At 36.0% G+C, this 14,479-nt stretch overlaps 1 protein-coding gene across 1 annotated transcript in view; it reads left to right on the plus strand.

Moving 5' to 3' along the window:
* Nucleotides 1–14,479, plus strand: part of UBXN4 (UBX domain protein 4) — a 58,635-nt gene that overhangs the window by 10,215 nt on the left and 33,941 nt on the right. Inside the window, exons 2-5 of the mRNA XM_004774253.3 lie at nt 153–255; nt 3,482–3,510; nt 4,039–4,157; nt 4,784–4,958. Coding sequence (XP_004774310.1) covers nt 153–255; nt 3,482–3,510; nt 4,039–4,157; nt 4,784–4,958 — 426 coding nt within the window. The remainder of the gene's footprint in view (nt 1–152; nt 256–3,481; nt 3,511–4,038; nt 4,158–4,783; nt 4,959–14,479) is intronic.

Here is a 14,479-nt window from a genome sequence, read left to right on the forward strand (position 1 = left end):
TTTATTGGAAAATTTTAGTTTTCACATTTGGTAGAAAATACCAATTTATTTGTAGTATTTATGGAATTATATATTTTATTTGAAATTCCATATTCCAAGGGGAAAGAATCAGCAGATATTGGCCTTATAAGTATCCATGAAATGTTTTACAGGTGATGATGAGCAGTCTACACAGATGGCTGCAAGTTGGGAAGATGAGAAAGTGACAGAAGCATCTTCAGACAGTTTTGTTGCTATTAAAATCGATACCAAAAGGTTTGCTTATAAAAGTATTAATTTTTAAAGTATTATAATAATTGTCTTTTGTGATTTATGGTGATACTCTTAGACTTTAAGAATGTTGATTTTTCTGTAAGGCATATTAGGAACTTAAATTCTGATTGCCATTTTCCAAATACATCATGGTATCTTGCTGAAAAACTTTAAGTTCTGCTGGTCCACCAAACAACAATGTGACGTGTACTAGGAATGCAAAGGAACTGTGATCCTCAGCTTCTAAGAACTTAGAAGTAACTGTAAATTATATATCAGTTATCTCTGAAAGGTTGACCACTCTTTTGGATCCTATTTTTAGGAATGAAGCTGTTTACTTCAGTGGGAGTAAGGACTTTTTTAGGTCCCTCACAGTACTTGTTATCTGCAAGTCTCTTATTTGTCAATCCATTCCTTCTATCCCCAACCCTACTTAAAAATGTCTTTTTTTTTTTTTTATTGTAGAAAATTTCAAACATACACAAAAGTAAGTGAATAGTATAATGAACTCCCATGTACTTGTCAGCTACTTTGGTAATTATCAATTTTTAGTCAGTCTTGTTTCATCAGTACCATGACCCATTTCCACCCATCCCATATAATTTTGAGGCAAATAGTCTTCGTGTCACTTCATTGATAAATATTTTAGTATGTCTCTGGAAGATATATTTTTTTAACATTAATTAATCTAAATTTAGTATGTGAAAAACTAAATTTCTTAACATAGCTATAATACTAAAAAAAATAATAACTGTTTCTTAATAGCAGATATCCAGCTACTGTTCACATTTTCTGTTGTCTTATCTATGTCAAAGTTGTATTCTAAATTTATTATAGTTTGTTTGACACAGGATCCATCAAGGTCTACACATTGTGATGTGTTGACCTCTCAAGTCTCTTTTAGTCTGTAGACTCCCCCCCCCCTTTTTTTCTTTGCAGTTAATATTTTAGGGAAACTAGGAGATTCATTCTTTAGTTTCCTGCAGTATGAATTTTGTTGACTGCATCCCTGTTAGTGTTACCTAGTTTGTTCCTCTATCATCTATTTCCTGTAAATTGACAGTTGGATTCAGGTTAGATTTTTTTTTTTCCCATGATGACTACTTCATAAATGGTGGTATGTCTTCCATTCTTCCATTAGAAGACATATAATGACTTGTTGTCTTTATGATGTTAGCAGCAGGCATCAATGATCAGTGCCTAGAAACAGTAATTCATTAGCAGCTATAAAATGGTATTCCTGTCCTTTGGATACTGATAATATCAGAATGAATGAGTGATGGTTAAAAATTACCATCAAGATCAAAATAATTTGCAATTTACCTGTAAGTTAGTAGGGTTTTTAAAAAAAATTTTATTTATTTAAGTAATTTCTACATCCGTGGTGGGACTCAGAACTCATGACCCTGAGATTAGGAGTCACATGCTCTTCTGACTGAGCCAACCAGGTGCCTCAGTTTGCAAATTTTTCATTAAAAATTTTTTAATATAAAAATGTCATAAAACAAATCACAGTGGTTTGCCTCACAGTAGGAATTGTTGAACTATGTATTTATTGAGCTGTAATACTTTAAAAAAAAGAATCTTACCATTTAATGTATATCCTATCATTTATATTATCCATTATTTCCAGAAGCACCAGTAATGGCAGGAGGAATATAGGGGTATATTGGAAACATGGAAGAAATGAGAATATCAGGATTTTTTTTTTTTTGAGAATATCAGGATTTTTATACAAATTTTTATACAGGTTATACACAGACTGATGTAACTACCAATTTTTCTTTTGAGAAAAAGGAAGGGGGATAGAGGAGGGACAAGAGGGAGAGGGAAAGAGAATCATAAGTAGGTTCCATGGTCTATGAGGAGCCCATTGCAGGACTTGATCTCACATCCCTGAGATCATGCCCTGAGCCAAAACTAAAAGTCGACACTTAACCAACTGAGCTACCCAGGAGCCCTGTATTTAACATTTAAAAAAAAAAAAATTTATTTTTTTTCTTTCTTTTCTAAAAACAAATTTCTAAAATCATTTGCAGGAATACCCGTGTGTAGTGACGTTTCTTTATGGACTGTTTCTTTATGAACTGCCTGCTAATAGAATCTAATATGATGAAAAGTTAACTTTATTTACTATATAAAAATTATGAAATTAATGTTCTTGTAGTATTCTAGTGTGTATTTATTTATGGAGATAGCCCATGTTGAAAATAAACTGTTACGGAATGCATCAAAAGTTTACATTGGTGGGGCACCTGCCTGGGTAGCTCAGGGATTTTAGAGTGCCACTCTTGATTTCTGCTCAGGTCATGATGTCAGGGTCCTGGGATAGAGCCCTGCATTGGGCTCTGTACTCAACAGGGAGTCTACTTGAAGATTTTTTTTTCCTCCTCTCCCTTTGCCCCTGCCTCCCCTTAAAATAAATAAATCTTTTTTTTAAAGTTCACTTTGGTTATTTTTGGGAAGATAGAACTCTTGGTACTTCTTTTCTTTATACTTTTCCCATTCAGTTTTCAGATGATTTTATGGTAGTTATGGTTTATATTCAGAAAATGAAACAATTTTCTAATTCTTGGAAATACTAATTTGATTCTTGGTATTACTACTCTACATTGATTAGTATGTCTTACTTGTATCAGAATGTAAAGTCTCACTTTATCCCTGTCCCTAACCACCTAGTTCCCCTTCTCTGGAGTGACCAAATCAGTAAAATTTATTTCCCTCCCCTCTCTTACATTCTTGTTTATTATCCTCTCTTTTTTACAGAAGTGGTAGCATTTTGATATACCTTTTTTCTGTCTTTTTTTAAGACTGCTTAGTTAATTTTTACTAGTGGATACTTAGGTTGTTTTGAAATATTAATACAAAGTACTGTATTATCATTTGCACAAGTAAATCATAAGCATTAATATTCTGTTGTTACAAGTTAAGATATTGTATTCAGGAATACTTGATGCTTAGGAAGCAACATGGCAGAGACCTACTTGATTTTAGTCATCAGATCCGGCCACCAGTTTGTGGGTTCAAGGAATGAATATAATCTGAAAATTAAAAAACCAGAAAAGGTCTGTAAAATAAGAATTGTACTTTTCTCCTTCCAGCTGATGAATATGAAAGAAAATAGTGCTTCAAAAAATCATTTTAATGATATCAGTAAATTTTTATGAAACAACTGAATATTGGGGAAATGCATATATCTAGTGATTTTCTGTTTGATTTTGTTTTACAGTGAAGCCTGCCTACAATTTTCACAAATCTGTATCCTTTCAATAAAGAATTGGTTGGACAGATATTTTGCTTGAGGAATTGCCTTTCTTTTGGTTAATTCATGACATTTTGAAATTAATCATTTTTATTTAGGAACTCTTGCATTCTTGTTTATGGGAAATTTATACTACTAAGTGTTCTTTGAGATAATACAAAGGGGATCATAGGGATCCCTATTGTAGCAATGGGGATCATATTTACTATCAATATCTGGAAAGCAATATGGGACAGTTTGGTTGGAATGTTAGAAGAAGCTGTCAAGCTGCAAGATAGATGTAGAAGTTACAAAGGAGGAGAATGTAGTGGATGATCCCCACTCAGTTATACAATACAGATAAATCATTAGTTTATCACATGTATGACAAGCATAATGATAAGATAGTTGAAATTAATTAGTAAACATGTTAGCTGGTAACATTGTGAAATTCACAAAGATTTGTTTTGCTTTGTTGTCAGTAGTATTTCATGAAATTATCGCCTTGTTTTTCATGAATTGTTAGACTTAATTAAATTGTACAGATCCCGTAGTGTGTGTTCCATCCAGTTTCTTTATCGGAGACAGTGGAATTCCCTTGGAAGTAATAGCAGGAAGTGTTTCTGCAGATGAACTTGTTACCAGAATTCACAAAGTCCGGCAGGTGAGAAAGAACAGAATTTCTTTTTTATAAACATGGGAAAATGGTGTGTCAGAAACTTGACATTGGAGTATTTTTGGAGCTGTCTGTATAACCGGGAACTTGCCATGCCATTAAACTTTAAAGGTAGTAAATATTTTCCTGGATTGATTTTGAATATAGCATTGTGAAGTTATAAGTACCTGAACCTAATGAGTGACTTCTTACTCTCCCTTCTTTTTTCCTCCCTCAGTCAACTAATAATAAGCATCACTATTACTTTGTTGCAAGAGAAAGGTTTCACATTAAGGTCCCAAACTGTATTGCTTGACACATTTTAAGGAATTTAGTCAGTTTCTCATTAGTATCCTCTTTGGGCAAATGGCTAAGATAGCTTGAAACTTTTTTCCTTGAACAATTTGAAGGAAAATCCTTGTGCTTTGAAAATCTTTTTATGCTTTTGTCACATTGTAGTTGAATTCTACAGTGTGATTATGCCATGTTTAGGATTATACAGTTTATATTCATCTATTTAGAAGGTTTAGTACTTTTCCCTCTTATGGAGACAGTTGGCTTTTATTTTGGCATCATCTGCCAGGTAGGTTTAGATTCTTACCTATTTATTAAATTCCAGTGTATTTTCGCCCTAGATGCACTCATTAAAAGGTGAAACATTGGTGGCAAATGGCAGCCAGTCAGAAAGTTCAGTCTCTACTCCACCCACCTCGTGTGAACCTAACAACACTTCTGAAAACTCTCAGTCTAGAAATGCGGAGCTTTGTGAGACACCACCCACTTCTGACAGAAAGTCAGATTCTGCAACAGGTAATTTTTAGTGTACCCTTTTGGGTATAGGTAGAAGTGCTCCATCATTTTGTTTTAAAGGTCAGGGATTAATATCCTTAAAAAGAAAAATACTGTTTCTCCTCTCATATTCATTTAACTTAAGACTTAAGGGTTGTCTTAAATACATGTGTTGGTCTGATAGTCGCAGAAGAGAATGAAGTCAGTGAATATGCCTTTCAAATCCAAATAGGCAACAGTCCAGAATAGTTGAATTGTAATTTCTTTTACTGTGCTATATTCAGGGACTGTTATTATGACACTTAACAATTTTATAAATATCTTTCCAGCCAGAGGATTTTGAAAGGTTGAAATGAACTAATGTATTTGGAATTGTTTTTATGACCTGTAATATGCTATACACATTTAAAAAATAGTATTTGCATTTTTAGAGATTAGAATTAAAGGTAACTGTAAAATTGTGGAAATAAGAGATGTGATTGCAGAGGGGTTGATAGAAAAAGGCAAAAGAGAAAATTTATACCATACATTAGGGATTTGTGTTCAAAGATGCTTGGTGTAAAATATCTTTGTATTGGGCAACACAGAGTTATATAAAAAGTTAGAAGTTAGTAGATTAGTATCCTAAAAGATAATTCTACTCTAGCTGAAGTTATATGTAACAGGTTTTGAATATTTGAAGAATAGCTGCCAGGTCCCCTCTCAGTCTCATTTTGAGGTTTTCATCTACAGATCGCTTAGGTTCTGGATGCACACAAAACTAGGGAATGCTATAATGAATGTAGCCCATATAGCTGTATAGCAGGATACTTAACTTTTACATTTACTTGGATACTTATCATTGCCAAATTCTTTGTTCCCTTTTGAATATGTTTTCCTCTGGTATTGTTTTTCCTCACCTGAAATACTTCCCTTAGCATTTCTTTTCTTTCTTTTTTTTTTTTTTAAAGATATTTTTTATTTATTTGATACAAAGAGAGACAGTGAGAGAGGGAACAAGCAGGGGGAGTAGGAGAGGGAGAAGCAGGCTTCCTGCTGAGCAGGGAGCCCAAAGCGAGGCTTGATCGCTGGACTCTGGGATCATGACCTGAGCTGAAGGCAGATGTTTATCGACTGAGCCACCAGGCACCCCCACCTTTTTTTTTTTTTAAGATGTATTTATTTATTAGAGAGGGCACTCAAGTGGAAGGAGGGACAGGGTGGGGGAGAATTTTCAAGCAGACTCCCTGCTGAGCGTGGAACCCAGTGCAAGGCTCTGTCTTACCACACATGAGAATATGACCTGAGCTGAAATCAAGAGTTAGACATTCAATGACTTAGCCACCCAAGTACTCCTTGCTTAGTATTTCTGATTACTCAGGTCTTTTGGCAAAATAAATCCTTTGTCTCTGAAAAATGAAAGTGTCCGTTTTATCTTCACTCTAGAAAGATATTTTTACTAGACACAAAATTTGGGGTTTACAGTTATTTTTTTCAACACTTTAAGGATCTTCTGGGCTCCATAGTTTTCTGATGAGAAGTTTCTGTTGATAGCAGTGTTTCCCATATATGGAATATTTTGCTTTTCTCTCTGCTTTCAGGATTTTCTCTTTCTTTGGCTTTTAGCAGTTTGACTGTATTCTGCTTTTTCTTTGTGTTTATTCTGCTTGGGGTTTGCTGAGCTTCTTAAATCTGTAAATATATGATTTTTGCTAAATTTGGGGAATTTGGAGCCATTATTTATTGAAATATTTTTCCTCTTACCTTGCTGGAAATAATTGCATATATGTTAGGCTTCTTGATATTATCCCACAGATTCACATTTTTCTTTTTTTTCCCCTCTTATTTAGATTGGATAATCTTACTGATCTGTAAGTTCACCGACTTTTATCATCTTTCTACTCTTAAGCCCATCTAATGAATTGTGTTTTTTTTAATTTTTTTTTTAAGATTTTTATTTTAAGTAATCTCTGTGTCCACTGTGGAGCTCAGATTTAAAACCCTGAGATTAGGAGTCATATTCTCTACTGAGTTAGCCAGGTACCCCTACTGAATTTTTATTTTTATTTTTATTTTTTTTTGACAGAGATCACAAGTAGACAGAGAGGCAGGCAGAGAGAGAGGAGGAAGCAGGCTCCCTGCTGAGCAGAGAGCCTGATTCGGAGCTCGATCCCAGGACCCTGGGATCATGACCTGAGCTGAAGGCAGAGGCTTTAACCCACTGAGCCACCCAGGCACCCCTTGGTAATAATTTTTAAGTTAACTTTTTATAATAGACTTTCAAAATATTTTTTATGGTTTTATTTTTAGAGAGAGAGAACTTGCACAAGTCAGGAAGGGGAAGAAAGAGAGAGAATATTAAGCAGGCTCCATGCTCAGTACAGAGCCCCATGTGGGGCTCGATCTCACGACCCTGAGATCATGACCTGAGTCAAAATCAAGAATCAGATGCTTAACCAACTGAGCAGTTCTATGTTTATAGCAAAATTAAGAGGAAGGAACAGATTTCCTCTATACCTTCTGCCCCACTATATACATCCTCCACCAAAGTGATACATTTTGTTAAAATGTCCACATTTGACACATTATAATCAGGCAAAATCCATACTTTACATTAGAGTTTTCTCTTGATGTTAATACATTCTGTGAGTTTGGACAAATGTATTATGGCATGTATCCATTGTTATGGCATCAGTATAGAACAAAGTATTTGTACTGCCCTAAGGTCCTTTGTGCTCAGCCTATTCATTCTTACTGATTTTTTTAGTCTTCATAGTTTTTGCCTTTTCCAGAGTGTCGTACAGTAGTCTTTTCAGATTGGCTTCTTTCACTTAGTAATAGGCATTTAAGCTTCCCTCGTGTCTTTTCATCACTTGATAGCTCATTTCTTTTAGAGCTGAATGATATTCCATTGTCTAGATGTACCACAGTTTATGAATCTGTTCACCTACTGAAGAGTCATCTTGGTTTCTTCCAAGTTAGCAGTTATGAATAAAACTGTAAGCATCTGTGTGCAGGTTTCTGTGTTTACATAAGTTTTTTTGACCTGAGTCAAAATCAAGAATCAGATGCTTAACCAACTGAGTAGTTCTATGTTTATAGCAAAATTAAGAGGAAGGAACAGATTTCCTCTATACCTTCTTCCCCACTATATACATCCTCCACCAAAGTGATACATTTTGTTAAAACTAATGAGTCCTTGGGTAAATACCAAGCTCGTGATAGCTGGATTGTGCTCTCAGGAAATGTTTAGTTTTGTAAGAAGCCAGCAAGCTGTCTTCCAAATTGGCTGTACCATTTGCAGGTAAAATTATTTTGGATTTTCTTATTCTTCCCTCTATCTCCTCCTCCTCTTCTAACTTTTTATTTTGAAATAGTGTGACTCATAGAAAGTTAAAGTAGTGATACTCAGTCCCAGTGTACCCTTTACCAACATTTTATTTATCTTTTAATTTATTTGATTTTCCTTTACCTCATTAAGTTATAATAGCTCTGTCTCATCTCAGGATTGCCCTTTTTTTGTCTTTTCTCCTGAGAATGGGTCACCTTTTCCTTTTGGGTGGTGTGTCAGGAAATTTTTGTGTCTTGTACATTGTTACAGACACTCTGGATTCTGTTAGTGTTGATGCTTTTGTTTCAGTAGACACTTACCTTACTTCAACTCAAACTCTGTCTTATTGAAGTGTGAGGTGTGAGTAGAAGCTCTAATCTCAGTTCTTTGTGGGTTGTTGTTTTTTTTTTTTCACTTTGTTATGGGAAATTTCAGACCTCTAGAAAAGTAGAGAAAATATAAGAAATCCCATGAACTCATTGCCTTTAGGAGTCTTCAATTCCTACCAACTCATGGCTGATACTGTTTCATTGGTGCCCCCTATTCCTCATCTCTTTGTAACTTATTATTTAAAACAAATTTTGGGCATCATATAATTTTATTTTAAAATATTAGTATGTAAAAGATGAGAACTTTATCTACCTGTCTATAGTAGGGTCCATGCCCAGTGTGGAGCCCAACTTGGGGCTTGAACTTGTGATGCTGAGACCAAGAGTGAGTCACTTACCTGACTGAGCCATGCAGGTGCCTGTAAAAGATAAGAACTTTAAAAAATAACCGCAAATTGGTATCCCTTATGAAACATAGAAAATTGAACAGTAACTCCTATTTATCATTATTTATCTAGACAATATTTACATTATACTAAATTTTTATTTGTTTGGAGTCCAGTATATTGTTGCTGCTTGATGAATCTCCTTTTTTCTTTTTCTTTTTTTTGAGTGTTTTTTTTCTTTAAGATTTTACTTATTTATTTGAGAGAGAGATAGCGAGAGCAGGAACACAAGCAGGGGGAGTGGGAGAGGGAGAAGCAAGCCTCCTGCCGAGCAGGGAGCCTGATGTGGGGCAGACGCTTAACCGACGGAGCTACCCAGGTGCCCCTTGAATCTTAGTTTTCATTTCATAAATAGATTCCCATTCTCACTGATTTTTTTTCTGTAGCTTCCCACAGTCTGGATTTTGCTGCATTCTTTTTTTTAAGTTTGTATTTTAATCACCCAGTGCTCATCACAAGTGCATTTCTTAATTCCCATCACCTATTTCATCCATCCCCCCACCCATCCACCTCCCCTCTGGTAACCATCAGTTTTCTATAGTTAGAGTCTGATTCGTGGTTTGTGTCTGTCTTTTTTCTCCCTTTGCTTATTTGTTTTGTTTCTTAAATTCCCCATATGAGTGAATTCATTGGTTTTTTTCTTTCTCTGACTGACTTATTTCATTTAGCATTATACTCTCTAGCTCCATCCATGCAGCTGCAAATAGCAAGATCCCATTCTTTTTTATGGCTGAATAATATTCCTGTGTGTGTGTGTGTGTGTGTGTGTAAACATATATCATCTTTAACAGTGCATCAGTCAGTGGACGATGGGCTGCTTCCATAATTTGTCTGTTGTAAATAATGCTGTATAGATATTGGGTTGCATGTATGCCTTTGAATGAGTGTTTTTATGCTCTTTGAGTAAATACCCAGTGGTGCAATTGCTAGGTCAATAGGATAGTTCTGTTTTTAACTTTTTGAGAAACCTTCGTACTGTTTTCCAGAGTGGCTGCACCAGTTTGCATTCCCATCAACCATACAAGAGGGTTTTCCTTCCTCCACATTCTCTGCAATACTTCTGTTTGATTTTAACCATTCCGGCAGGTGTGAGGTGATACCACACTGTAGTTTTGAGTGACATTTCCCTGATAAGTGATGATGAGCATCTTTTCATATATGTGTTAACCATTTGGATGTCATCTTTGGAGAAATGTCTGTTCATGTCTTCTGCCCATTTTTAAGTTGAATTATTCATTTTTGGGGTGTTGAGGTTTTGTATTAAGATTTTTTTTTTTTTAAGATTTCTATATATTTTAGAGCACATATGAGTGGGGAAAGGGCGGAGGAGGAGGAGAAGGGGGCAGGAGAGGGACAAGCAGACTCCCTGCTGGACACAGAGCCCTGTGCAGGACTGTATCCCTGAGACCGTGAGTGCTGAGACCCCATCCACCCTGAGACCATGACCCAAGCCAAAATCAAGAGCTGGACACCCAACTGACTGAGCCACCTAGGCACCCCTAAGGTTTTATTTTTAAATAATCTCCATACCCAGTGTGGGCACAAACTCAAAACCACAAGATTATAAAGTCTTCTTTATAAGTCTTCACTGAGTGAGCCAGCCAGTTGCCCCATGGGTGTTGAATTTTTGTTAAGTTCTTTATATATTTTACTTACTAACCCTTTGTCGGATATATCATTTGCAGATATCTTCTTCCATTCTAGAGGTTGCCTTTTAGTTTTGTTGATTATTTACTTTGCTATGCAAAGTAGTCCCAATAGTTTTTGCTTTTGTTTCCCTTGCCTCAGGACAAGGATCTAGAAAGATGTTGTTATAGTTGATGTCAGAGAACCTACTGCCTGTGCTCTCTTCTAGGGTTTTTATGGTTTCAGATCTCACATTTGGGTCTTTAATCCATTTTGAGTTTATTTTTGTGTATAGTGTGAGAGACTGGCCCAGTTTCATTCTTTACATGTAGCTCTCCAGTTTTCCCAGTACCTTTTGTTGAAGATTCTTTTTCCCATTACATATTGTTTCCTGCTTTTTCAAAGATTAATTGACCATATAAGTTGTAGCTTTATTTTTGGTTTTCTGTTCTATTGATCTATGTGTCTATTTTTGTGCCAGTACTGTACTGTTTTGTTTACTACTACTTTGTGATATAACTTCAAGTTTATAATTGTGATGCCTCCAGCTTTGCTTTTCAAGATTGCTTTGGTTGTTTGAGACTTTTTTGTGGTTCACAAATTTTAGGATTGTTTGTTCTAGTTCTTTGAAAAATGTTGTTAGAGAGTGTATTAAATATGTAGATTACTTTGGGTAGTATAGACTTTTTTTTTTAAAGGTTTTATTTACTTATTTGCCAGAGAGAGAGATCACAAGTAGGTAGAAAGAGAGGGAGAAATGGGCTCCCTGCTGAACAGAGAGCCCGATGTGGGGCTCGATCCCAGGACCCTGAGATCATGACCTGAGCCGAAGGCAGAGGCTTTAACCCACTGAGCCACCCAGGCGCCCCTAGTATAGACGTTTTAACATTACTCGTTCTTCCAGTCCATGGGTGTAGCATGTCTTTCCATTTCTTTGTGTCCTCTTTACTTTCTTTCATCAGTGTTTTAGTTTTCAGAGTACTGGTCTTTGACCTCTTTGGGTAGGTTTATTCCTAGGTATCTTATTATTTTTGGTCTAGTTGTATGTGGGAATGTTTTCTAATTTCTCTTTTTGCTGCTTCATTGGTGTGTAGACATGTAACATTACTGTGCAATGATTTTGTTACCTGCGACTTTACTGAATTCATTTATCAGTTCTAGCTGTTTTTTGGTTGAGTCTTTTGGGTTTTCTCACTATAATATCTTTCATCTGTAAATGGTGAAAGTTTTACTTCTTCATTGTCAATTTGGATGCCTTTTATTTCTTTTTGTTGTCTCATTGTTGTGGCTAGGACTTCCAATACTGTGTCGAATAAAGTGGTGAGAGTGGCCATCCTTGTTTCGTTCTTTAGGGAAACAGCTTTTTGTTTGTTTGGGTACATGAATATTTACAATTATTTTCTTGTTGGATTGTCCCTTTTATTATTATATAGTATCCTTCTTTATGTCATTATAGTCTTTGTTTTAAAGTCCGTTTTGTCCAATATAAGTATTGCTACCTAGCTTTCTTTTGACATTCATTTGCATGGTAAATGTTTCTTCATCCCCTCACTTACTTTTTTTTTTTAAGATTTTATTTATTTATTTGAAACAGAAAAACAGAAAAACTATGAGCAGGGGGAGGGGTAGAGGGAAAGGGAGAAGCAAACTCCCTGTTGAGCAGAGAGCCCCACATGGGGCCCGATCCTAGGACTCTGGGATCATGACCTGAGCTGAAGGCAGATGCTTAACCTACTGAGCTACCCACACACCCCATCCTCTAACTTTCAGTGCAGGTGTATTTAGGTCTAAATTGAATCTCTTATAGGCAACGTATACATGGGTCTTGTTTTTTTATTCATTCTGTCACCCTGTATCTCTTGTTTGGAGCTTTAGTCCATGTACATCTGAAGTAATTATTGATAGATATGTATTTATTGACATTTTATTACTTGTTTTGTGTTTGTATCTGAGATTTTCTCTGATCCTTTCTTTCTCTCTTTCATGGTTTGCTGATTTTCTTCAGTAATATATTTGGATTTTTAAATTTTTATTCTTTGCATATTTATTAGTGGGTTTTGATTTGTGGTCTCCATTAGATTTGTATGTAACATATTCTCCATATAGCACTCTGTTTTAACTTGATGGTTGTTTAAATTTGAACCAATTTTCCTCCCCATGTTTTAGGTATATGGTGTCATATTTTACATCATTTTACTTTGTGAGCCTCTTGACTTTGTTTTACATAAATATTCATTTTTACTATTTTGTGTTTCCTGCCTTCATACTGTCATTTTTGGTCTTTCCTTTACACTAAGAGTCCCCTTTAATGTTACTTGCAGGACTGGTGTAGTAGTCATGAGATCCTTTAGTTTTTGTTTGTCTGAGAAACTGTTAATCTCTCCTCCTATTCTGAATGATGGCCTTGCTGGATAGAGTATTCCTGGCTGCAGATTTTTTCCTTTCGGCACTTTAATATCATGCACCTCCTTTGTGGCTTGGAAAGTTTCTGGGGGAAAAATCCCCTGATTACTTTATGGTATTTCCTTTGTATGTAACTGTCTTCTTTTGTCTTGCTGCTTAATATTTTTTCTTTTTTTTTTTTTTAAGATTTTATTTTATTTATTTATTTATTTAAGATTTTATTTATTGGGGTGCCTGGGTGGCTCAGTGGGTTAAAGCCTCTGCCTTCGGCTCAGGTCATGATCCCAGGGTCCTGGGATCGAGCCCCGCATCGGGCTCTCTGCTCAGCGGGGAGCCTGCTTCCTCCTGTCTCTCTGCCTGCCTCTCTGCCTACTTGTGATCTCTGTCAAATAAAATGGATAAAATCTTAAAGAAAAAAAAGATTTTATTTATTTATTTGACAGACAGAGATCACAAGTAGGCAGAGAGGCAGGCAGAGAGAGAGGAAGGGAAGCAGATTCCCCGCTGAGCAGAGAGCCGGATGCGGGGCTCGATCCCAGGACCCTGGGATCATGACCTGAGCCGAAGGCAGATGCTTTAACCCACTGAGCCACCCAGGCGCCCCTTAAGATTTTATTTTTGAATAATTTCTGTACCCAATGTGGGGCTCAGACCTACAACCCTGAGATCAAGATTCACACACTCCACTGATTGAGCCAGACAGGAACTCCTTAATATTTTTTCTCTCTTACTATATTTTACTATTTTAATCGCAGCATGTCTTGTGTGGATCTGCTTTTACTGATTTTGTTGGGGATCGTCTGTGCATCCTGGATCTGGATATTTGTTTCCTTCCCCATATTTGGGAAGTTTTCAGCTATTAATTTCTTCACATAAATTTTCTGTTCCCTTTTCTCTCTCTCCTTCTTCTGGGACCCATGTAATACGAATTTTATGTTTGATATTGTTATTGCGTTCCCAGTCACTTCTTGTTTTGCATAATACTTTTTCTTTTTTGCTCTTGTTCAGTTTACTTTCCATTACTCTTGTCTCCTAAGTCATTAATTCATTCCTCTGCTTCTTTCAGTGTGCTATTCATTCCATCAGTTGTGTTTCTCATTTCGTTTATTGAGCCATTTATCTCTGCTATGTTCTTTCTTTTTTTTTTTTTAAAGATTTTATTTATTTGAGAGCATGCGTGTGTACATGAGTTGGGGGAAGGGGAAGAAGGAGAAGCAGACTCCTTGCTGTGCAGCAAGCTCAGTGTAGGGCTTGATCCCAGAACTCTGAGATCATTACCTGAGCTGATGGTAGCTGCCTAACTGACTGCGCCACCCAGTTGCCCCTCTGCTATGTTATTTCTTACCTCTGTGTTCATTTTCAGTGATGTCCTCTACTCTTTCCTCAAATCCAGTAAGTATCCTTATGATCATTGCTTTAAATTTTCCA

Source organism: Mustela putorius, unplaced genomic scaffold (genome assembly GCF_011764305.1).
Source record: "Mustela putorius furo isolate JIRA1106 unplaced genomic scaffold, ASM1176430v1.1 tig00003867_pilon_pilon_pilon, whole genome shotgun sequence".
Classification (NCBI taxonomy): Eukaryota; Metazoa; Chordata; class Mammalia; order Carnivora; family Mustelidae; genus Mustela; species Mustela putorius.